Raw genomic sequence first — 26,138 nt, 5'->3', positions numbered from 1 at the left:
ATGGAATATAATAGGTATTCTAATCGAAGTACAGCATGAGAAGGACAAATTAACCAAAAAGAATTAAACTCTAACATGAGGAGTACAAAAGTTTCCTACCCATCAACACTGATTAATAATTTTTTACAGCAAGTAATAAACAACACGAAATAAAGTATCCATCAATTTAATACAGCTTTAAACCAAAATAAATTAGGGAGAAGTAAACTTATCGAATTTGGATGCTTCAGATAACAAAAGTTTTTCTTTCTAGCACCGCAAAAAGAGAAAAATATAATAAAATAATAAATATAACAATCAACTCTAACAAATCAACTCTAAATAATAATAAATACAATACCGTGTGTCTGGCCATTCCAATTCCATTTTCTCCGTCAGACCTCTTAATCTGACAACGTTATTATTCCAAAAACCAATCCATTATAACCAAACTCACAGGTAAATAGAAGAAGAAAAGATGAAGTCAAGTGATGAGGAGGAGAAGGAGGAAGAAGTGGAACAGACTAGTGACGAAGATGAGGAAGAATCTCTGGGTGAAGAAGCTAAACCCATTGGTGAACCAGTTAGGGTTTCCAGAAAAGGAAGAGACATAAAAATGCATTTTCAGTCCTTCGATCTCCTTGGAGACCAATACACACTCGTATATGAATATTAATCAATCATCTCCTCCTCTTTTTTTCCCTTTTTTTTCCCTTTTGTTTGAAGTGATTCTACAACTTATTGTTACCTACTCTTTCTGCAATTATCAAAAGCCGTATGTTGCAATTATCAAGGTCAATTCCTTGTTAAATCTACTACTAATACTATATTTACGTGCCTTTTTCAGAATAAATTATATACTAGAAATGTATATGGAGTAGAAGTGATAAATTCCCTTTGTTGATAATTTGTACATGACTTTTAAATTTCACAATTCTATGTATTTAATTTTTGTAAAGTTTATAGTGTTGATATATTGTTAGTGTATAAAGGTGTTGTCGTGGAAGTGTGATAATCAATTATAATGAGAAGATTTTCAAGAATTCACCCGAGGTTGATATATTAATGGGATGGTATTGTGGATGAGATCAGGCAGATGGGCAACGTGCAGCTGCGGCGGACTTCTTCTCCTGTCTGTATTTTTTTAGGTTTTGTTTTGCATCTATTTGTTTGGTGTTGTGCTGATGCCTTCTTGTTATTTTCAGTTTAGCAGTCCGGTTATTTTGGCTTTCGGTGTCCTTGGGTGTTTTTTTGTTGTGATGTTGTTCTGTTTATGTGTTGGTGGCAGTCAACTTTAGTTTTTTGTTCTCTCCGCTGGTTTTTAACAAGGTTAATTAAAAATCACACAAGATTAATTGTTGTGATTAGTGCTCATTTTTTGGCTTTTGATAACAAGGTTTCCAAATTTTCGAGTTGTTATACAATGCAACATATGTTGTGAATCACATTGATCGGCATTGATGTTATAAACTTATAATGATAGGTTTTGTAACCCCCTTCTCTTTTCTATTTTCTGATTTCCAGAGATGTTTTTTTTGTCAGGACATAACACAATCCCAAAATGGAAGCTTGATGATCACAGGGCAGTGGTTTAATCGTCCAGATGAAGCGGAAAAAAGGGAGGTGGTAGCTGGAAATCGATTGACAACAGAGAGTTGTTTTATGGTTTCAACCAAGATGAAGTTCCTGCTGAATCTGTTATGCATAAATGTGTGGTGCATTTTGTTCCCATACATAAACAACTTCCAGATCGTAAGCAACATCCCGGTTTTATTGTGCAGAAAGTGTATGACACAAATGAATTGAAATTATCGAAACTAATTGATAAGGACTATCAGGACGATAATCAACAAGAAATTGACGAGCTTGTTCAGAAAACTCGTCAACGTTTGGGTGAACTACCTGACATTGAGACCGATGAAATTGTTGTTGATCAGGAAGAACTGATTCAAGATAGAAGAAACTTAAAGAATGGTGTTTTAAGGGAGGATGAAACATCTCGAAATAGTCTCCATTCTCTGAAACCTGTAAAACCAGGGAGTTCTGCAACTGATTCCTCTGAGCACCATCACATATTAGTGAATTTTAAAGCGCTAACAGGAGATACCCATCGTGACAAGGGTTTGTCGATGTTGCTTCAAAATGTTCAATACTTGTTTGATACCGATGAGAGAAACATGAAGAAAGACAAATGTGGTGACCGTTCTGATGCTATCAACAATGAAGGCATTAACAAAAGTTTAGGAATACTAAATGAATCTAAAGACAAAGTTCCGAAGGTACTTCTTGAAGTACCCATTTGTGATTATGATTTCTTGCTTGGATTTATTTATTTTGTCATAATCTTTTCGTTGTTTTCCCTTTTTCTTGAGGTTTATAACTTATAACAAATTCATCATATACCTTTTTCAATCTACAGAACTCCAAGTCTTTTGTCTGGCCGGATGTTGCTGTCCCAGTTGTAGTTTCTCTGGAGAAAGCTTTATACGATACATTTTCATCAGATTATCAGAAGTGCAAACAAAAGCTACGACAGTTGGTATTTAATCTCAAGGTTGGATGTTACTTTTTCCATAAGGATTGTAAATGTTTTTTAGTGTTGATTTTTGTTATAGTGAATAGATATTTTTAATTATAATACTTATTAAAAAATGATTATCAGGAGATTAATGTCTAATAAAATGGGGCCATCTCAACTGGGTTATATATAACCATATGTCATGTAGTGAAGAATTACTGATTTATTATTATTTACAGTAGGTGTTATTTCATATTTTATATATGTGAATATGTGCTATAGTTTCTTAAATACAGTTGTGCTTGTTTGTGTTGTAAAATATGTGCTATAGTTTTTTTTTGCCTCGATCTGCATCATCTACGATGTTATCCAATGTTGTCATATTAGAATAGAATTAAGGTTTGGAGGGGCTCGTTCTTCTAGCCTTGCTGATCGTTCTTAGTTAACATATTTTTACCAAGACAAAAAATTTGCAAGTTGTGATGGGTTGCTTATATATTTTTTTTGACCTTGTTTTACAGAACAATTCATTTCTGTTACGCCGTTTGTTAAATGGAGAGCTAGAACCTTCAAAAATATTGAATATGACACCTACTGAATTAAAGGTATCTAATGAATGCCATATTTCTAATATTTTTTTTTTTTTTTTTTTTTTGCATTTACAACTTTCAAGTTCTCTGCTCACATGATGCTTTTTCCTGTAAATTGTCTGCTATTAATTTCTAATTTAATATCTTCTAATAAATATTTTGTTCAGTCAATACAATTGGTTCGACCTTTATCATTTTCAACATATTTTAAGTTAACAACATACACATTTACGAACTAATAAATGTCTATAAAAATTGTCTATAAAATACAAGATACTGTTTTGTTAAAGTTTCATATGGCGATATAATTATCGTGTTTATCTTAGAGTGTGTTTGGGAAGAGGGTTTAGGAGGGGAGGGCTTACATTCCTTTTTTAATTTAAAGACATTATAAAATGATTTTTTTAAAATTGAAGTAACAACATGATAAATGATCATATAATACTTCAAAAACACTTAATTTATCTTAAAAAGACATTTTACATTGTTCGTAATTTAAAAAATAAAAGTGAGCCCTCCCCTCCTAAATCCTCTTCCCAAACACACCCTTAGTTTTCATTCACACAAAATATAGGTGCAGTCAAAACTTCAAGGAACGTGGAACGTGTTGAAAACAACTTCATACTACTATCTGAACATGCACATTACAGCTTCGTATAATTCAAGGAATGTATATTATTTTCATACACTTTAAAGACTAGCTTGGAAAAAAAAAAAAGTTATACTTGAATATTAAATTTGACATCATTAAATTTGGCTCTTTACTCTTTCCACGATCGTTTGGACTAGTTTATATTCGTACCTGCAAAAATAAAGACATTAATTCATGTACGCACGAAGTTTTCATCGATTTTATTCAATTAAAAGTATTGTGAAAGTGACTCTAAATTGGAGTTTGAAGGCCAAAATTCATGTTTGCTGGAACTGGGAAAATCGGTGCCCGATTTGCAAAATCGGGGCCCGATTTTGGATGCATGTTGGAAGCTGTTGGTGCTGGAAAAATCCGCGCCCGATTTTGCGTGCTGTTATTTTTCAGAAACGTATTTTTGGGTCAGATTTGGTACAATTTTATGGGAGTTACTTTTACTATAAATATAAGCATTGTATCAGTGTAAACTTTGAGATAGAGGGGGCTGAAACAAGGGTTTAGAAAGGCAACAACAAAACTAGGGTTTGTATAAAGTTTGTCTCTTTGGAACAAACACTAGGGTTTGAGGGTTGATTCACCTTGGGAAACACTATTAGGATTGAGTCTCTTGGTTACGGGAAGAGGCTGAGATTTGGGTAGAATTAGGCGGGAGACTTATTCTTGTAACCCATTGAAATCTCTTTTGTAACGTTACTCATCATATAGTGGAACGGAGGGCTGCTCTCTCCCCCAGACTAGGTCAATTTGAACCGAACTGGATCAACAAATTCTTTTGTGTTCTCTCTTCTTTTCTCCTGCTATTTTCTACTTTTGTTTGTGATTATAACTTCCATACACTTTGTTTTGGTTGCTTGATTATCCCTTGCTCCACACATCAAGTTTGTTATTGGTGTGTTTTCTCATCGAATTCGCAACAATTGGCGCCCACCGTGCGGCAAGGGTCAAAGGATAATCAAGTACCATGGGTTCGAAGTGGGATATTGAGAAGTTTACCGGAGATAACGATTTTGGGTTATGGAAGGTAAAGATGGAAGCGGTGTTAATACAACAAAAGTGTGAGAAAGCTTTGAAGGGTGAAGGTTCGTTACCGGTCACCATGTCACGAACGGAGAAGACCGAGATGGTGGACAAGGCGAGGAGTGCCATTGTCTTGTGCCTCGGAGATAAAGTTTTGAGAGAAGTAGCGAAGGAACCAACCGCGGCATCGATGTGGGCAAAGTTGGAATCTTTGTATATGACAAAGTCTTTGGCTCATCGGCAATTCCTAAAGCAACAACTCTACTCATTCAAGATGGTGGAGTAAAAGGCCATCATGGAGCAACTTACGGAGTTCAACAAAAATCCTTGATGACTTGGACAATATTGAGGTGAAACTTGAGGATGAAGATAAAGTTATACTCTTCTTGTGTGCTCTATCGAAATCTTATTAATCGTTCAAAGATACCATGCTCTATGGCAAAGAAGGCACTGTTACCTTGGAAGAAGTTCAAGCGGCTTTGAGAACCAAGGAGTTGACCAAGTCCAAGGACTTGAGAATTAATGAAAATGGTGAAGGCCTAAGTGTCTCAAGAGGGAATGGTGGAGGTAGAGGTAACCGGAGAAAGAGTGGTAAGAAGTCAAAGTCTGAATGCTTTAACTGTCACAAGATGGGCCACTTCACGAAGGATTGTCCGGAGATTAATGGTAACTCCGAACAAATTGTCTCTGAAGGTTATGAGGATGCGGGTGCTCTGATGGTGTGGTGTTGTTTGGAGGATGAAGAAGGTGATGTTTCTCACCTTGGGATTGATGCCTGGTAGAGCGGTGATCGTCTGGAGAGACGTTAAACACTTAACATCAGCCTGGAGAGGCGGTGGTAATAATACTCATGATCAGTCTGGAGAGGCGGAGGCAACAATATTCATGATCTACCTGTTGAGGTGGAGTTTCAAGGTTGAAGACATAGTAGGATGTACGCATTTTCTAGTTGAGGTAGAGTACGCTCAGCTTGAGGTGAAGTTGAACACACCGATAATGGTACGACTATGGAGGACCTTGGGTGCTATGCTTTATGGTGAGCAAGGGATTTCTTCATGAAGACGGAAGTCATTCCGGAGGTTGAAGAATGTATAGCACGGCTTGCGGGATTACCCAAAAAAAAAGGCCAAGGGTGATTGGATGCAAGGAGACCTTCAAGGAAGCGGGAGATGTCATGTGTTGAAGATGTCATGGTGAATGCTTGTGGAACTACCTAAAAACTCCTAGTGTAGTTGGACTGCAAGGACTCTTCGAGAAGGCGGAAGATGTTCCGATGGCTGAAGAGGTAAAGGTAAATGCTTGTGGAACTACCTAAAATTCCTAGTGTAGTTGGACTACAAGGACCTTCAAAAAGGCGGAAGACATTCTGATGGCTGAAGGGGTTGAGGTGTAAACTTGTGGAGCTACTTGGTGTAGTGGGAAGCAAGGGAAAGAGCAGCAAGGTGTTGATGTTATATTGGCATTATCACTAATTTGGAGTCAAGGTGGAGATTGTTGTGAAAGTGACTCAAAATTGGAGTTTGGAGGCCAAAATTCATGTTTGCTGGAACTGGGAAAATCGGCGCCCGATTTGCAAAATCAGGGCCCGATTTTGGACGCATGTTGGAAGCTGTTGGTGCTGGTAAAATCGGCGCCCGATTTGGAAAATCGGGGCTCGATTTTGCGTGCTGTTATTTTTCAGAGACGTATTTTTGGGCCAGATTTGGTACAATTTTATGGGAGTTACTTTTACTATAAATATAAGCATTGTATCAGTGTAAACCTTGAGATAGAGGGGGCTGAAACAAGGGTTTAGAAAGGCAACAACAAAACTAGGGTTTGTATAGAGTTTGTCTCTTTGGAACAAACACTAGGGTTTGAGGGTTGATTCACCTTGGGAAACACTATTAGGATTGAGTCTCTTGGTTACGGGAATAGGCTGGGATTTGGGTAGAATTAGGCGGGAGACTTATTCTTGTAACCCATTGAAATCTCTTTTGTAACGTTACTCATCATATAGTGGAATGGAGGGCTGCTCTCTCTCCCCCAAACTAGGTCAATTTGGACCAAACTGGGTCAACAAATTCTTTTGTGTTCTCTCTTCTTTTCTCCTGTTGTTTTCTACTTTTGTTTGCGATTATAACTTCCATACACTTTGTTTTGGTTGCTTGATTATCCCTTGCTCCACACATCAAGTTTGTTATTGGTGTGTTTTCTCATCGAATTCGCAACAAAAAGAATACCACGTACTTAGTTATTCAATCATATTATTAATTGCTAGAGCAGTTGTAACACCCATATTAGAAATTACCTGGCATATCTAGTATGATGGTTAAACTTGACATTGGATACATTAAAATTACAATAATAAAAATTTCTTCCGAACATATTATAAAACTACTTGTCTATACATTTGAAATAGTAGCACCGACGTGTACAATATACATGCAATGACAAGTAAACATAATTGTCCAGCTTCTTCTGCTACTTCATCACGAATTGCCCTGCTTGCGAACCACCTTTGTCTCTGAAATAAAATAAAAGGGATTGGGGTGAGACGGGATGTCTCAGTGAGTTCCACCTATCCTAGGCTATAGGCAATCTCGGGGAACCTAGGATCGCCATCTGTTTTTAAACTCAACCCATTTCGAGTTTATATTGTTTTGTCATGCATAGCTGAGCGATCGGGGGATAACTAGGATCGCTGTCTAAAATACTGATATAATTCTGATACTAATACTAAAATCATAACCATAATTGTAATCTTAATGTCTGTCATATTATGTTAGAACTGTTAGCGTTGAACAACAATATTATCTGAGTTGATTTTACGGAATAAATCCAGGTGGAGTAACCCCGGAATTTATTCCACTGCTGACCGGTATAATTCCAACTGACGGGAACCCAACTGACGCGGATACCGGACTCCTCTTATGGTTATGGGGTCATCCTTACGGATAGTGCCTGTTCCAACTGGCGGGAACCTTTCATATCCAACTGGCGGGAATAGTGAAAGCCACGACTTATACATGTTTTAATACTATAAACTGACTGATTTCTCTGGTAACTGAAAGAACCCTCAATTCCACTACTAACGGGGAGTTAGAGAGACATATTTTATCTTAACTGATTTCCTTATAATAATATTTCTAAATCGGTTAATAAAGACGTAGTAATTCCGTCTTTATCCTGAAGTAATAATAGGATGCTCATAGCTCTGTCATAATAAATTTTCCCGGGTTAGTGAACTACCCATCACTGATATTCATGGCTAATTTATTCTAAACATTTTCTTGCTTTCTCAAACATAGACATTATGGTAGGATATAAATTGGAGAATTCCAAAACATGTTCGGCTACATATCCGGAGAAATGATAATTTAATTCCTTAGCTGAACAATGACCAATCATTTTCTTAAAAGTTTCATTTACATTATCTAAGGATTGAATTAAGGTCATAAAAATCCAATAATCTGAACTTCCGGAATGTTAGCCGAAATCATGTATTTATTCACAAATGCATTAAAACTTGTCTAATAATCTTTCCTTCAATTCCTACACTACCATAAGCATGTTTATTAATATAAGAGCTATTTAGAATACACTAGCATAGGTATTTAACTTAAGTCATAATGTCACTAATTATGTTCTAATGCACAATATCATAAACTATCATTTTAGTGGCATAATATAACTACCCAAAGGGAAGTTTTTCTATCTTAAGGAACTCACCTCATCCTATTCTGGATCCTTGAACAAATAAGCATCAGCCATTGCTCTTCACTTCTGCCTTTATTTCGATTCTCCAAAGAAAAACCAAAGTTGCACTAGCTTAAACATCAACAATTTAATCCTTGGTTCAGCACAAATCCTACATCAGTCCCCATACTTCAAAGTAGTCTCTAGACTTCAATAATGGGTCAAAATTCGTGAAACTGGTACCGAAACGTCGGAAATTTTGTTAGCTAACCATAACATCAAAAATCACTTGATTCCAAGTTATAGGGAGAAAGTTATTAACATTTTAGTGGAGACCTGTCCCAAAACCCGTAACAATTTTCCAGCAGAAATCCACAACTTCAAACGCACTTTCTGAGTTCGTCACTAATCCAAATCACATGAAATTTATATCCGATCTGAAGGGAATTTAACGTAGAACCCAAAAAAGCAATAGTTAGACAAGCCTGAACTACACAGCAACAACAGTAACTCAATCAGTACCTGAACTATCATACAAATTCGACACCCATCTCATAGCTTTTAAGCATAACCGCTTCCATCTACTCAAACATGTATAAATAGTTTCAAAATCACTTATATAACAACTTAATTTCATAACTCAACCATTCTTCCCTAACATTCTCTTAAAATTCAAATTCTAATTCATTCCATTCTTTAACCACACAACGTATAAAAATCAAAATTTATTAAGAAACTCACCTCAAAACAAGCTTTCAATTGATGCCACAACCTCCAATTTCACTCCTTGGTTCCTTGAAACCCTAACCATCCTACAAGCTCTAAACCCATTCTCCACTTCTTGCTTCAATCACCAATTTAAACCTCCATAGTACCATTAACCTTGCTTGCAAAACTCAAACCCAAGTTCAATTGCAAAAACCCAAATCAATGGAGAGGAGGGAGAGGTTCTGTTGTAAAATTAGGAATAAAATTTCTCTATAAATAATAATCATCTTATAAATAAAAACATCAACTAAATAATAAAGAGAATAAACAAGAGGGATAACAAGTAAACTTATCTTTCTTGAAATTGCGGTAATTTGAACTCGGTAACAGTGACATGAACGGCGATGACGACGATGAGCAGCAGGATAATAAACCGTTAAATAACATGAGGCGTGACAAAGTCACTGTCCTTAAGGATTTATCCGCCTCATAAGCACATATCCTCCCAGGATACAACATGTTCTTCCCTGATATGAATCACATCAGAGGCGACATAACAGCTTGAATCTATCTCAAAGATAGCAGGAGATGTAACCCAAAATTGATTTGTGAGGGATGGAGATAATTGTTTTGTTTCAGTATTGATGAAAACAAATTAGAAAAGTACTTCTATTTGCTTCTGTAAGTGTAACATATATGCCAAAAACTTAGTTGCTGAGTCAAGTAAAAGAAACCTTAATAATAGTCACATCAAGAGATATCAATTGAAGGACAGTACAAAATTTGGAGTTAATAATATGTTACAAGACCAAGTCAAACAATAATTAATAATAATATGATAATAATTTTCTATTAAAATATTTTTCTATATTTCTCAATTAAAAATATGGAACACAAAACATTTGAAACTTTTGAAATATACTCAATTTACAACAATCCCCCACATATTTCAAAAGTTAAACTAAAAGGTTAAAAAGAGCTTTCCTGGGTAAACATCGTAGATGTAATGCATCGGAACGGTGTAGCAAGCTATGGAACCCGTCCTAGACTAATGAGACTTAACACACAGTGAATTGGTTTAGCAAGCTATGGAACCCAAGACACTTGTTGTATGCAAGAGGTCTCACAATCACATTACACCCCCACAATTCTTGTTGTTACGCGGTTGTGCGCTAATAGGCCGTGCGCGTGCCTGGTATTCATGAGTGCTCTAGAGACCCGCCACGGTCTCATGCAAGCGGCCCCACTTGACACTCATATAGGTGATTCCATCTAGTGTATGCTACAACCAAACACCACCCATAAGGGCTTATGGTAATCATTAAAAGCTTTTAAAGCTTACCCATCAAATTTATATTATTTAGCACATCTCATCCATTATCATACACTATAGAAAAGAGACAACATTATTTTAGTGCTAACAGAACTAACAAGTAACTTGTTTTTACCCATTGAACCTTCTTCATGGGATCTCCAATCACAAAGGTTGGGTTCCCATTACTTGTCGTTTCGAGTGGCAAAGTCTCATTTCCCTAAATTTCTTCCCAAGGGGTTTTATATACACGGATCCGCTTAATTCACAAATATTGACTAAGACATCTCTAAGTCAATTAACCTCATATTTCATCAAGTTAATAAAGATACACTTGGATCATACAATAAATTTACATTTAGATTTATTATACAGGTCTACTTGAAAATGCTTCCAAGCGACAACGCCCCATATTGGGTAAATATAAATCCTTGTGTGAATTTTATTCAAGTCTTCTTGAATTGTTTTTCAAGTGACAACACCCCCACATTAGGGAAAATAAATCCACACATAGATAAATCAAACATCATTGTATTATTTTAATACAATGGATAATCCACAATATGTCACCAATATTTTAAGGTGTATCTCAATATATATCTCATGAGTTTATCAAGTGCCACAAAAAATATATTCAGGTCTACTTAGATTAGGTCTAAGCGACAAAAACTCTATCACACTTGTAATTCACTCATTTGTTTCTAAATTTTCTTTCAACAGTGGTCGACATGTTTTAGTGGCAACAAAACTTTACTACATAACTTATAGCAATTAGTAGACAATATGAAAAAACAGAAAAAGTTGACCACCGATTGCATAATCAATGTTTAAAGATAAACAAACTTTTATATCAATTTTATCTATCAATCCAAACATATATACCACATACATACTTCAAGGAAACACTACCATAAACAAGTATAAATGGCATCAGTATATGCAAAAAGAAAAAATTGTTAACTCCTCCTAGATTCAATAATTAAAATACTCAACTATACGTGATCATCAAGATATATCCTTATTATCTAATCCTAATGTACAATGTAAACAACTAATGCAAAACCCTAATCCTAGAATATGAGCGGGAAAATTTTGCTTACAAACTCATTTAATGCTATTTTCAAAATTCAAATCTCTTAACTTATAAACGATAAGTGCAGACCCAAAGCTTTAGTCAATTAAGGTTCATGCTTACTTTTTCCAATGCTACATTAATTATGTGTGCGGTGCTCCAAATTAAACTAACCATACTTTTTCAACCACATTTTGTGTCTTGAATGCACTGATAGTTTCCAATGTGAATTAATTACAAATGTGTACTCATCTTTGCATCTTCTAATGCATTACGTGGGAATTGAAATTGATGCATTAAGTTCACATGCATGAAAAATGGGTTCTTCAAGAGGCGCCTCTTAGTTTTGTGTGCATTGATTCCATTACATGCTTCTATTTTCCCATTTTCTTCCCATCGTGACATTTCTTATTCTGTCATTCTCCATTTTATGTTCATCTTCATTTTTTAAAAGTAACGTTTTTAGTTGCATCACTTTCATTTGTAAGTTTGACGCAGTGTTAACATTTTTTTCGCAGATCCATGGTAAATCCCTAACTTTGAAAGCTTCTTCATTTTCGTTCTCGATCTTGGTAATCACGTTTTGAATGTTTTGTTTCAGCTGGTTGAGATTATTCTTCCTCTATTTTGTACACCTCCTTTCTTATAAAAAGGTAAATGAAAATACTTAGTTTCATTCATATTTAATTCGCATTATGTTTTGTACACTATTTTTCGCATTCATTGTTTTGATTCACCGTTAAAGTTAACCACAGATAGTTCATAGAAAAATGTTGAAGAACAAAGGGATGAATTACAAAGTATTTTATTCCTTTTCATGTTCCTTGCACAAATTCATTTAGCACATCGTTTGTTGGTGCTTGGTATAAAACCTACATGTTGTTGACATATATGGATTCATATAACAATTGGATAGCTAGCTATAACATTTTTTGTTTTTACGTAGATCGATCAATCATCACTAAATAAGCATTTTTTAATATTTGTTTTCCAATATTAATTATAGGTTTTCCCGGATGCTGGATTCTCATTTTTTTTGGATCAAGTAGGTAGCCTCCATCCCACAAGATGTTACTTTGTTCAAGCTATAATTTGCTTGGAAGAGATCCACGTATGTTCATGTTCTATATAAAATAAGACGTTATTTTTGCCAATCAGCAAAGCATGTTTGTTTGTTGCTTTGATTGGTTTGTATACTTGGTATTCCCTTACAGCTTCTCGATATGTTAATTTTGTAGCTACTATTGGGTTTTATAAATTTCGATTTTTTTTTGTTTAAATGAGATTTGATGTATCCAGTTGTACTGAACAAATTTCTTCATAAAGGTTAAGAACACATCATAGGATCTGCATCAGTATAATATTTTGTTAGTCACCTATAGTTGTTAAATTGATAAATGATGTTTTAAAAACTTTTTATAGCGAAAAAAGATCATGTCTAAGATGAGGAGAGCAATTAACAAGCCATTTGTCTCATTTAGTAATGGCTCTCATCAGTAGTCCTAAATCCTAATCATAATATACTAGCTGCAAGTTAATTTTTTTTATTTATATTTCTCTTTATTGGGAATGGTATGGTATTAAGTTTTTTTATTCTAATAATGAAAAAAATCGTTAGGCTTCTTTGTTGATTTTTTTTTGAATCAGCATTTTTTATTCTAATAATGAAAAAAATCGTTAGGCTTCTTTGTTGATTTTTTTTTTTTGAATCAGCATATATATTGATAATAATCCCGACACAAGTAGTGCTGAAACGGGACAACATGGAATACATAAAAGGAATTTTACGTCACTGCTGTACAGCACAAACAAAGCCGCAAAACCAAAGAACAATGAGGGAAAAAACACCCAACAGATAAGCACCTAACAACCTCAGCACCACCTAAAATTGTTCAACCAATTCCTGGCACATATGAGGCGAAAAACATCAGCACACAGGGCCAAAACAACACCACACTTGAGGCAGAAAACGTGAAAATAGATGACAGTAGCCAGCAGGAAAAACAGTTACAGCAGCCTTTAGAGTATAGGTGAGTTACTACAAAAAGGCTAAGATTTCCAAAAAGGCTAACCTTGGTTTGATTTTTGAGTTTAAATGTAGCAAACTTCATTTTGCTTGGAATTTGACTATAGGTGAGTTGATGACTATTTGTGTAGTTAATACAAGTCACATGATTTCTGTCTCATAAATGGGCTGTCTCATTTTCAAATCTAGAGGCAGTTGATCAATTTTGTTGATTGTTCAAGTTGAGACAATGAACTCACTATAGTATTAGCTGCTACAATAACTCATGTTGTGTTTGTTATTTATCTTGCAGTGGCTGCATTCACATCCCTTCATGCAGCTTCAAAGATGAAGAATGAAAGACAATTATTCACAGTAAAATGGTTCATCTCAAGGTATTTGTTTGCATGAGATCATTCTTGGGCAGCTTTAGTTTTTTTATTTTGATTAACAAATTTGGATATAGCATGCAGGCCGTAGTTTGTTAAAGTAATCATGTGAGTTCCATGTTGAACTGATAAAGGATCAAAGAGTGATCAATTTGGATATATTAGCAATTTATCTTATGTACATTCTTATAGTTTACATATTCTATAAGTGGTTTGCTAAAAAAAATCATGCTATATATATTTGATTTACTTAGTTTTTATTCTGGTTCATGTTCTTTTGCCATGTGACCAGGACCATAATATTGTAACACAAATATTGTCTTTTTTTTTTTTTTTTTGTCAATCTTAGTATTGCTCTTGAGATATGCTTTGAGGCTTCTTTATTGGTTCTGCTATAGATAATTCAACTACTTTTAATGATTTAATAGTTACAACAATAGTACTCTTAAAAAAACCAGTAGCCTCATAACTTGAAAAGAAAGTCATAGCTTGATGAATTGGGTTTTCAAAATTTAGAAGCATGTGAAGAAAAATGAGTATTAAAAAAAGTCCTTTCCTTAGTAGTTGTGTTGGTTGTTTGATCTTGGTTATCGGTCTGAAGATTCTGATGACTAATGAGTGATGAGAATGGTCTTCCATATTTTTGCTGATCTCCACAATTTAGGTGATGCCTTTTATGACAGGTATTAATCACGGTTAAATCACCGCTATTTAGAACGAAGTGCTACTAAATAGCAGTGATTATAAGTTTAACAAATACTAAACTTTGTATTAATTTAAATGCGGCTGTGCTATCGTTATCTGATACCATATGTGTAACCTTATTCCCGTGTATATGCAGCAAAACAATGCCGCTGATTTCCCTTCTGAGCTGGATATTTTCAATGGAAAACAGATGTTGTTCAAAGTTGAAGTAGCTGATGGAAATCTTATACATAATTGGCGTTGCTATGCTATGAAGCGAATCACTGATGATGGGGATATGATAAAAAGGTTCATGATTCTTCGTAATATCAAGGTGCTATCTCGATACCATATCAATATTCTAATCTACCTTTTTTTACGAGGACTGTTTATAATCATTGCCTTTATTTTGTGCAGCCAATTACTGATGATGATAATGGTGTGTATGATGACAATGTCGTGACTTTGAGCGATTCTGTTCCAACTCAGGTATATTATTTGTATTAAAAATAATACGATCAATATGCAATGATAGCAAAATAAAGGTAGCGGTTAAGGAGTTTACTGTATTATTAATCAATGAAGAATCACCGCTATTTAGAACGAACGGCCACCAAACAACTTTGCTGTTATGTTATAGTGTTGATTACAACTGTGTTTACAATGTGATGCCACCAATCTACTTTTACGGTTATAAAATCTGCAGCTTATGTACAATTGTAGGAACACTGTCATATAGTCACTGATTTATACAGTGATATTATATAATCTAACATTTAAGGTACATAGAAACTTATAATAAAAATGTGGAACTGTTATTCAAGTCTGTAGCATTTGTTTTTGGTGTTTCATCAGTCAACGTAACAGCTGAGCTACTCAGAATTCTTTGCTAAGTTTGGTCTTATAGTAATATTTGCAGATGAACATTTAATTTCCTAATGTTTTTTATTTAGTTTAAAATCACCGCAATTTTAAATTAAATTTTTTTACTGCGTTTCCTATACCTTCAATTTTGATCTGCTTATGACAAACTAATTTTGTTTATCGTATCACGAAGGTTGAGGGCGTTCATTCATCCAAGTCTGCTGTTAATCAGAAAGAAATTGATGTCATCCAAGTGAATGATCATGAGAAAGAGGATGAACAGACACCTTGCAGAAAAGTGATAGGGAAAAGATCAGCTGAGAAAGGTGTTTCAGAACTGACAACTTATGAGTTAGATGGCGACGAATCTGCCACAAAATATGTCAAGCTGAAATGTGTGAAGCTTGAGCCTAAAGATTAGGAAGGAGTGTCATGTTGCAGTCCATTACTACTATTATTTTTATCATTGTCTGGATGTTATGGTTTATTTTTAATACAATTTTTTTTTTTTGTTTCTTGAAGTACTCTTTGTTCGTGTTCCTTTAAGCGCCGATTATGGTGTATGACATTTCGTATCCGTATTCTTATTAATTTGAATGTTATCGTTTCTTGAACTATTCAATTACTTTAGTGTATGTCTTTTAACTTTATAAGGCACCATGCCATCATAAACTACGGCAACTATTCAATTTTATGACAGGGTCTTTTTAGAAGCATATTACTAACTTATATGCTTTTTTGTGCATTTCAATGCCGTATTTTAATGCAGTTGTATATAACATCAATATTCATAATGCCACTTGATGTTTGTTAAGTACAGCTAATATCCTCAATCGTAGTGATTAGGCATATGTAACTAATGTGTTCACATACAAAACCACTTCCTAAAGAGCAGAGAGCATCTAAAACGAATGCAGTTTTTCTTTATTAGTGCATTTTCAAAATAACCTTCTCTTTTTATGCTTCCAATACCCTGTGAATCAGATTAGTTTAATGAAATTGGCGACCTATAGCATTGTAGATATGTTCTTGAAGGATAGGTGATAATAGGTAGCAACATTGGTGATAAAGTTTATATACCTAGGCTGTCACTAACACCGTCGGATACAAGGATACCGTTTAAATTCCAACGTAGGTAGTTTCCTTTATCTGTATGTTTTGCAATGACAATCAACAAGAGTCAATGACAATCACTCAAACAAGTGGTTGTGTACCTTCCTCAACCCGTATTCTCTCATGGTCAACTTTAAGTCGCAATATCCAGAGTGACCTCCAGGAGTGGTTTGAAGATTTTAATGACTGATGTGAATGGTGCTAGCATGGATAGCACTTCAGATGTAGTTTAAAAGGAGATTTTCTGCAACCTACCGCCTAAGGTCTTTTTTTATTGTAATTTTATTATAAACATTTTATTTTGTACCACAAGCACATTAATTTCAATATATTTGCATGTTTTGTTTCCAATCGATATGACCCGTGCGGCAGCACGGGTGGATGGTCTAGTAAAATTCACAATCTGATTCCCTTCATCATGCGTAACTGATATAAATTTTCTCAAATTAGTGTTCTCATAATATACACACATCAATTTGGATTCACAAATTACATGTATACATATTTCAATGGGCTTATAAAACAGAAACTCTAATATTGAAAACATCATAAAGATTCAATCATTTTGTTTGTCTAAGGAAGCTAAACAAACTAAGTTAATATGTTAAAAAAAAAAAAAAAACAGCATAGAACCTGTGTGACATATCCACGGTATAATTTTCTGCAACTTATTCGTCGTTCTCTTTAAATCAAAGGTTCACTACCGCTACCAAAATTTTCAGCGTCAACGAACATCCTCCAATTTTACAAATAAACAAGATTAGATATTGAGAGTAGACAATATTATGATTCCTGTTAAAAGAATATTAGCTGCCAAAATAAATACACAATACTCTATGCCAGCAACTAAAGATTTCACAAAGAACACTATAATGGTCGTTTATATTTCAAAACAATAAACAGTTTAATATTCTTGAAACAAGATCAGAAATAAAATAATAATAATCCTATGTCAGCAAGGGTAAAAATTAGATGCATATAATCATGTTTGCTGATGTTTTAGAACGTAACACTACACACGTAACAACAAACTTCATAAAAATATAACAATTTGTTTGAAGAAAGAATACACAACAAAGGAAACAGTTTGTGCAAATTCGTTGTAATTGATAAGTAAATTAGGGCACACAAATTCTATGAATAAATCCTTAAGATTGTTGTATAATTAGGAATAAAATTTCTCTATAAATAATAATTATCGTATAAATAAAAACATCAATTAAATAATAAAGAGAATAAACAAGAGGGATAACAAGTCAACTTATCTTTCTTGAAATTGCGGTAATTTGAACTCGGTAACGGTGACATGAACGGCGATGACGGCGATGAGCAGCAGGATAATAAACCGTTAAATAACATGAGGCGTGACAAAGTCACTGTCCTTAAGGATTTATCCGCCTCATAAGCACATATCCTCCCAGGATACAACATGTTCTTCCCTGATATGAATCACATCAGAGGTGACAGAACAGCTTGAATCTATCTCAAAGATGGCAGGAGATGTAACCCAAAATTGATTTGTGTGGGATGGAGATAATTGTTTTGTTTCAGTATTGATGAAATCAAATTAGAAAAGTACTTCTATTTGCTTCTGTAAGTGTAACATATATGCCAAAAACTTAGTTGCTGAGTCAAGTAAAAGAAACCTTAATAATAGTCACATCAAGAGATATCAATTGAAGGACAGTTACAAAATTTGGAGTTAATAATATGTTACAAGACCAAGTCAAACAATAATTAATAATAATATGATAATAATTTTCTATTAAAATATTTTTCTATATTTCTCAATTAAAAATATGGAACACAAAACATTTGAAACTTTTGAAATATACTCAATTTACAACAGGTTCAACCAAGGGAAAAAATAAGGGAGAATAACTTTTCAAAGCTTAAAATGTTAATTACTTCACACAAGGATCCCAAAGAAGTTCTTGTATGTAGATTTCATGAGGAAAGTTGAAGAAATGGAAGATAAGCATGGAGGGGAAGAGTGGGGCGAGTGAGAGTATTGAGGGAGAAGAGAAAAATCTAATATCAAGTGAGAGAGAGAAATGGAAGAAAAAAAAACAATGAGAAAAATGTGTGTGTTTTTGTCTTATATATACCTTTTTAGGTGCAATTACCAAATTACCCCTTCCACGCTCTTCTTAAACCAAAATATCCGATAAAATTTGCCGTGAAAGTTTTAAGTATAAAAATACACTTTCTGTAGTCCATTGAAATAATGTGATTTCGTCTTAAAAGAAATCTTATGCAAAGTTTACCATTTCGCCCTTTACTTAAAAATTCCAAGGATAGAATAACTGATACTAAATTTTTACATGCGGGGTATTACAGTAGTACTAGTAGACCAGACATCAACTATGAAACTATAAAAGAGAGCAATTCCATATATTTTTTCACACATCTTTCTCAAATCTTATACTCTTTCTCTCATTTTTCTCACATCATCACATATTTTATCTTACAGCTAAACACACACACACACCACACCTGTAGTGGATAAAAAAAAACAGAGAGAGAGAGAGAGAGAGAAAATTTGATGTCAAAATGGTGGCATTTACCATACACAAGTAACTCTTTGTGTATCAAACCAAAATGAGTTTTCACCATTGATATATTAGTATTTTGAAAAGAAGGGTTAATTTTTTAATAGGTTTATGTGGAGTCCATCTTTGCTCCATTTAAGAAGGCTTCATTTACTCCTTTTCACTGTTTGGATGTGTGAGATGTGGCAAAAATGAAAATCAAGGGTTGGGATTAAAAGGGTTGGAAAAATCATTTGCTGAATCAAAAACAGGCAACGCGCTTTTCTTGTCTGTCTCACACACGCACCTGCTTCTTCCTTCACCGTTTCTTCCTCAATCGCCGGCACCTCCACCCTTTCCGACCATAAATCAGCAGCTCCTTCCCCCTTCTGTTCCACATTAACTCGGCCACTCACACTCAAACCCTCATCTTAATCGATTTCAATCCATGTTGCTTGTATTGATTTGAACTGACTTATAGATATTATTTGGTTATTAAATTCATTTTGTATCAACAGTTGTTATATGAAAATTATATTGTACCAATCCTTGTTGTAATGATTCACAGTTAGTGAAAGAGCCAAAACATGTGAAAAGGAAAGGGGAGTGCGTCGTTGTTGTATAGACGGAAAGGGCGACAGGGGCGGCGCTAGCGAGAGGGTGATGGAGAAAGCAGGGAAATGGTGATGGTGAGAGGAAGAAGAAAGGTCGTGAGTAAAGAAACGCGCGTGTTCAACAAGTGATTTTTCCAACCCTTTTAATCTCAGGCCTTGATTTTCTTTTTTGCCACATGTCACACATCCAAACAGTGAAAAGGAGTAAATGGAGTTGATGACGGTGCATCAACATTAGTTTTTAGTCTCATTTATGCCTTTATTATTGTATTTAGAGAGTCAACTGCATGGAATTCATGGTGAAATCAAACCAAAACAGGAACAAGAGCTCAAGAGAAGAAACATTGAGAAAACAAGGAAAATTGCCTAAGTACTAAGCATCGTGCCACGTTGAAGACCTTCGTGGCACGATTGTAGAAGCTTGGGACAAAGAATCACTTCTGGAAGTTTCGTGGCACAAAGCAATATGCAACGTGCCACGATGCTAGGTTTTGTCTGCTGCCACGTAGGATTAATGAGCCATCGTGCCACGACCAGCCCGTAACGTGGCACGATGATGGGCTTTTCTGAAACCCTAAAATTCTTTCTATAAAAAGCCAGCTGCAAGCATAGATTAGGAGACCGATTATTATTGCGATTTTGAGCATAGAAGACTGCAGGAGACCGAAGAACAAGCCCTGAATCTCATATCAACTCTCTGTTGGTTAGATTTATGTATGTTTTCTCTTGTTTATGCTTATGATTGTTTAGTTATGAGTAGCTAAAGTCTTAGTTTGATTGAGCCATTATGAAACTATTGTAATATATGAATTTGTAGTTGAACTCTCTCTATAATCAATGTTATTCAGTCTTTATTCAATATTACTTGTGTTTATTGCTTTTCATGTTATTGTTTCGTATGACTACTAGCCCTAGCTTCTTGCAATCATATGAATTGATCTTAGGAATTGAATGACTACTAGCCCTAGCTTTTAATCCTGATCTAGTAATTTTGTTTAACTCAACACTAGGAACCTAGAGATAGGAAATTGAGAGTTATGATATATGAATTAACGTTCCGACATCGCTTCCACGGTTATTCAATCTAGTTAAGAGATTAATAGGGTTATAACTTAGGAAAGGGTTTTGAGTCAAGAGATTGATCAAAACCACTTAGTTAATTTATCGTTAAGATTGAGTAGTAATTGAGAGTAAAGAGAGGTAGACTATTCATATAACGCAATAGCGGATTCACCGGCTTAATCATTCATCACAATATAATTTTCTCTCGCACTTTATCTCTACTTTAATTAAGCCTGATAAAACCAAACTTTTCTGCCTAGGGCAATTAATACAAACTTTACACATCCTAACGTATAATGCGCTTGCTAGAATTGAAATTAACACAGTCCTTGTGGATCGATATTTGTTACTACTTTGATAGTTTTTGGTACACTTGCCAGATCTCTATCAAGTTTTTGGCGCCGTTGCCGGGGACTGTTGAATTATTTCAACAAGGCAATTACGTTATAATTTAGGATTTTTGCAATTTAATTTTCTATTTTTAAATTTTCTTTGTTTCAGTATTCATTCATTATTTTTGTGTCGTGCAGTGCTACTAAGGTATTTTGCTGTTTATGCGAGGTAAACAGAGCTCCGACGACTTAGAGTATGATCCTGAGATATAAAGGACTGCTAGAGCACTTCGGAAAGCTGTCCAGTTGCAAAGGTTATCTCAATCCGTTCCACCTAGTGCACGGGAACCAATACCGGAGCCGACACCTACTGAATCTGAAACAATCTCTTCTCCTAAGTCTACAACTATGGGAGAACCTGAACCAGTGGCCAGACCAAAATTGGGAGACTATGGGTTAGCTACTCACCGTGGTCAACTGACCCACACTTTTCAACCTGCAAATCCAGTTGCGTTTGACATCAAAACCACCGTTCTGAATGGGTTGAGAGACAAACAGTTTGATGGGACCGAGGCCATGAGCCCACATGAACACTTGAGCCGCTTTGCTGAAACATGTGAGTTTTGTGTACAACCAGCCAATGTCACCGATGCACAAAAGAAGCTTAGGTTGTTTCCTTTCACTTTGACTGGTAGAGCAAAAGATTGGTTGTTAACTATACCCAATGGGACCGTCCAAACATGGGAGGAGCTAGAGCTTAAGTTCCTCGAGAAGTATTTCCCTATGTCTAAATATTGGGATAAGAAGCTTCCCTACCCCCATCATATGTGAAGCTTCCCTACCCTCACTTAACCAAGAAGAAGAAGGAAGGTCAATTCAAAAAGTTCATGCAACTTTTCTCACAACTTCAGGTGAACATTCCTTTCGGTGAAGCTCTTGATCAAATGCCTATGTATGCTAAGTTCATGAAAGACTTGATGACTTGAAGAAGAAAACCAAAAGATGATGAAAACATTGCACTTTCAGAAAATTATAGTGCCATTCTTCAAAAGAAACTTCCACCTAAACTAAAAGATCCAGGTGCTTTCACTATCCCTTGTTCCATTGGGCCAGTAGACATTGGTAGAGCTTTGTGTGATTTAGAGGCAAGTATCAACTTGATTCCCCTTTCAATGATGAAGAAGCTTGGATGTGGTGAACCAAAGCCAACAAGAATGACTCTCACTCTAGCTGATCGGTCAATATCTCACCCTTTTGGTGTGCTTGAAGATGTGCTAGTCAAAGTCAATGAGCTAGTATTTCCTGCTGATTTTGTGGTTCTAGATATGGCTGAAGATGAAGACATGCCACTCATTCTAAGAAGACCCTTCCTTGCAACAGGTCATGCTTTGATTGATGTTGAAATGGGCCAGCTTATGTTGAGATTCCACAATGAGCAAGTGGTGTTTAATATTTTTGAAGCCATGAAACATCGAGCTGAAAATCCTAAGTGTTACCGGATTGATGTTATTGATGAGATAGTGGAAGATGATTCTCGTGAACCTCAACCAACACAACCTATGGAGAAAATAATTGTTAATTCTATAGAGAATGATGAAGATGTTGAAGATGTTGAGGTGAAAGATTGTGTTAAGAAACTTGAAGCAAGCAAACAACAAATGCAACTGCCACCACATGAAGACATCCTTGGCGAAAAATATGGGGGATCGGAAACTTTGAATAATGAAAAAGAAAAAAATCCCGAGTTAAAAGAAATCTCTTCCCACTTAAAGTATGTCTTTCTTAGCGAGGATTTTTCCAAACCAACAATCATCAGTAATACATTGACACCTCTAGAGGAAGAGAAACTAATGAGGGTGTTGAGAAGCAATCAAGGAGCATTGGGATGGAGCATTTATGATCTAAAGGGTATTAGTCCAGCCTATTGCATGCACAAAATACATATGGAGGCTGAATACAAACCTGTGGTTCAACCTCAAAGGAGACTAAATCCGACAATGAAGGAAGTGGTTAAGAAGGAAGTGTTAAAGTTGCTGGATGCAGGTATGATTTACCCTATTTCTGATAGCTGTTGGGTAAGTCCTGTTCATGTGGTGCCTAAAATGGGAGGAATGACGGTAATGGCTAATGAAAAGGTTGAATTAATACCCACACGCACCATCATCGGTTGGAGAATGTGCATAGATTACCGGAGATTAAATTCTGCAACAAGGAAAGACCACTTTCCACTACCATTCATGGATCAAATGTTAGAGAGATTGGCTGGCCAAGCCTTTTACTGTTTCTTGGATGGGTATTTGGGGTATAATCAGATTGCGGTGGCTCCAGAAGATCAAGAAAAGACTGCCTTCACTTGTCCTATTGGTATATTTGCTTATAGGAGAATGTCCTTTGGGCTGTGTAATGCGCCGTCGACCTTTCAAAGGTGTATGATCTCCATCTTCTCTGACATGATAGAGAAGAACATTGAGGTATTTATGGACGACTTTTCTGTGTTTGGTAAGTCTTTTGATCAATGTTTGTTTCACCTAAATGCTGTACTTAAAAGATGCACCGAAACTAACCTTGTTTTGAATTGGGAAAAATGTCATTTATGGTCACCGAAGGTATAATTTTGGGGCATAAAATAAGTGCTAAAGGCATAAAGGTGGAGCAAGCCAAGATAGAGGTTATATAGAAACTTCCTCCACCTATTAATGTCAAAGGAGTGAGGAGTTTCTTGGGGCATGATGGTTTTTCTAAAAAAATTTATAAAAGATTTTTCTAAAATTTCCAAGCCCCTATGTAACCTCTTGATCAAAGAAAATGATTTTGATTTTGATTCTGAATGTTCAAATGTTTTTTCTTTGATTAAAACCAAGTTGGTGACTGCACCAATAATCATTGCACCCGATTGGGATCTACCTTTTGAACATATGTGTGACGCAAGTGATTATGCTGTTGGTGCAGTCCTAGGCCAACGAAAGAACAAATATTTCCATGCAATTTACTATGCAAGCAAGGTTTTAAATGAAAATCAAGTTAACTATTCCACTACTGAAAAGGAATTGCTTGCACTAATCTTTGCATTGGAAAAATTTTGTTCTTATCTAATAGGCTCCAAAGTCATTACAGATAATGCAGCTCTTAAATATCTCTTGACGAAAGGGGATTCGAAACCTCAGCTGTTGAGGTGGATCCTTTTGTTGCAAGAATTTGATCTTGAGATTCGTGACAAGAAAGGAGTGGAGAATGTGGTAGTTGATCACCTCTCAAGGTTGGAAAATGAGGAGGTGACAAGAAAAGAGAAGGCCATCACGGCCGAATTCCCGGATGAAAAGCTGATGGCTATTAAAGAAAGGCCTTGGTTTGCCGACATGGCAAATTTTAAGGCTGGTAACATAACTCCGGATGATATGGAGCAGCATCAGAGGAAAAAGTTTTTCAAGGATGCAAACCACTATTTGTGGGATGATCCTTATTTATTTAAGGTAAGTGTAAATGGTTTGATTAGACGTTGTGTTGCAGGTACGGAAGCCAATAGTATAATGTGGCACTGCCATAGCTCAGCTTATGGAGGCCACCATAGTGGAGAAAAAACGCTACAAAAATCTTGCGAAGTGGCTTCTGGTGGCCCACTCTCTTCAAGGATTGCCAAGAGTTTATAAAGCGGTGTGATAAATGCCAAAGAACACGTAGTATCTCAAAGAGGAATGAAATGCCCCTAACTGGAATCATTGAAGTTGAACCTTTTGATTGTTGCGGCATAGATTTTAAGGGACCATTTCTCTCCTCTTACTTTTATCTCCATATACTTGTGTGTGTTGACTATGTCACTAAGTGGGTTGAAGCGAAACCATGTGTTGCTAATGATGCCAAAATTGTGGTGAATTTCTTGAGGAAGAATATTTTCACTAGGTTTGGAACCCCTAGAGTTTTGATCAATGATGGGGGAATCACTTCTGCAACAATCTTCTTGAAACTGTGCTTAAAAAGTTAAACAATAAACATAAAGTTGTAACCCCCTACCACCCTTAAACTAGTGGTCAAACGGAGGTTTCAAACTGTCAGTTGAAACAAATTTTGGTGAAAACTGTAGCGTCTTCTAAGAAAGATTGGTCTAGGAAGTTAGATGACGCTCTTTGGGCATATTTCATCCTTTTCTGGACCGTTTTGTGGTGGTGTTTATTTTATTATTTATTTATGTGTGTTATATGTGCTCTTATGTGATTAATTGTCTCTGTGTGTATTTTTGGTCGGGGGTTGTAGAATTCGGTGTTAGAAGGGTATTTTAGTCATTTTGGGCTCAGGGATATTTTGGTCATTTTACGAGTATGGGTAATTTTGTAATTTTGTTGAGAATTATTTTTAGTGCTTAGTGAGAGTGGGTATTTTACTAAGTACTTGAGAGAGTGTAGTAATTATTTTATTTACCGGTAAGTGACCGTTAGTGTTATATTTTACCGTTAAGTGAGTAGTAACATTTTGGGTTAGAATAGAAATGTGTTAAGCCCAATTAAGTAAAGCCTATTTTAACAATAGTGTTAGTAGTGAAATAGGGTTTTTGCCAACAATTGTCAATTGGGAGAAGAGGAAGAAAGAGATAGAGATAGAGAGAAGATAAGGGCTTGGAGAGGAGAACTCAAGGAGGCTAGAGGGAGCTAAAGTGAAGCTTTAGTTGGTGTTGAGGATAATTAAGGTAAGGGGGTTAGAATTCAAGCATAATTAATAGTTATTATTCTTCCCTAATTCTTTGATTAAGTGGTTAATTTGGTTATTAGATGTAGAAATTCGTGCTTAATTTTGAGGGTATGATTCTATGCATGAATTGAATGATAATTGTGTTGTTGTTGTTGTTGAATTTGCATGACAAAATGGGTTTATATACATATAACATGTTCTTGAGTGAAATAGTTGATGAATTATGTTGTAGTTGTTGAATTGATGGTAAATTCATGATTAGTTGTTGTTGTTGATGTTGTGAGATGATGTTGTTGATGAATTGAACCTTGGGTATTCATAATTTTGAACTTGTGTTGACT

General features: G+C 35.4%; 1 protein-coding gene and 1 pseudogene across 2 annotated transcripts; both read left to right on the top strand.

Annotated features, from left to right (window-relative positions):
• Positions 1-379: 379 nt before the first annotated feature.
• Positions 380-2,656, top strand: LOC146916368 (ASI1-immunoprecipitated protein 3-like; annotated as a pseudogene).
• Positions 2,657-11,727: 9,071 nt separating this feature from the next.
• LOC146916367 (uncharacterized) lies at positions 11,728-16,082 on the top strand. 2 transcript variants are annotated; one of them, XM_085718466.1, is made up of 6 exons: positions 11,728-12,048; positions 12,125-12,176; positions 12,530-12,634; positions 13,237-14,935; positions 15,019-15,090; positions 15,659-16,082. In XM_085718466.1, the coding sequence occupies exons 4-6, from the start codon at positions 14,729-14,731 to the stop codon at positions 15,884-15,886; spliced, it is 507 nt and encodes a 168-aa protein (XP_085574592.1). In that variant the 5' UTR covers positions 11,728-12,048; positions 12,125-12,176; positions 12,530-12,634; positions 13,237-14,728; the 3' UTR covers positions 15,887-16,082. The 2 variants fall into 2 exon arrangements, with proteins under 2 accessions (XP_085574592.1, XP_085574593.1); XM_085718467.1 differs by having other exon boundaries at positions 11,728-12,176; positions 13,237-13,923; positions 13,995-14,935.
• The last annotated feature ends 10,056 nt before the right edge of the window (positions 16,083-26,138 follow it).

Source organism: Medicago sativa, chromosome 6 (genome assembly GCF_051527215.1).
Source record: "Medicago sativa cultivar Bolivia chromosome 6, Bolivia_mono, whole genome shotgun sequence".
Classification (NCBI taxonomy): domain Eukaryota; kingdom Viridiplantae; phylum Streptophyta; class Magnoliopsida; order Fabales; family Fabaceae; genus Medicago; species Medicago sativa.
The sequence above is the reverse complement of the archived record's forward strand: the minus strand, read 5'-3'. Positions and strand labels throughout refer to the sequence as shown.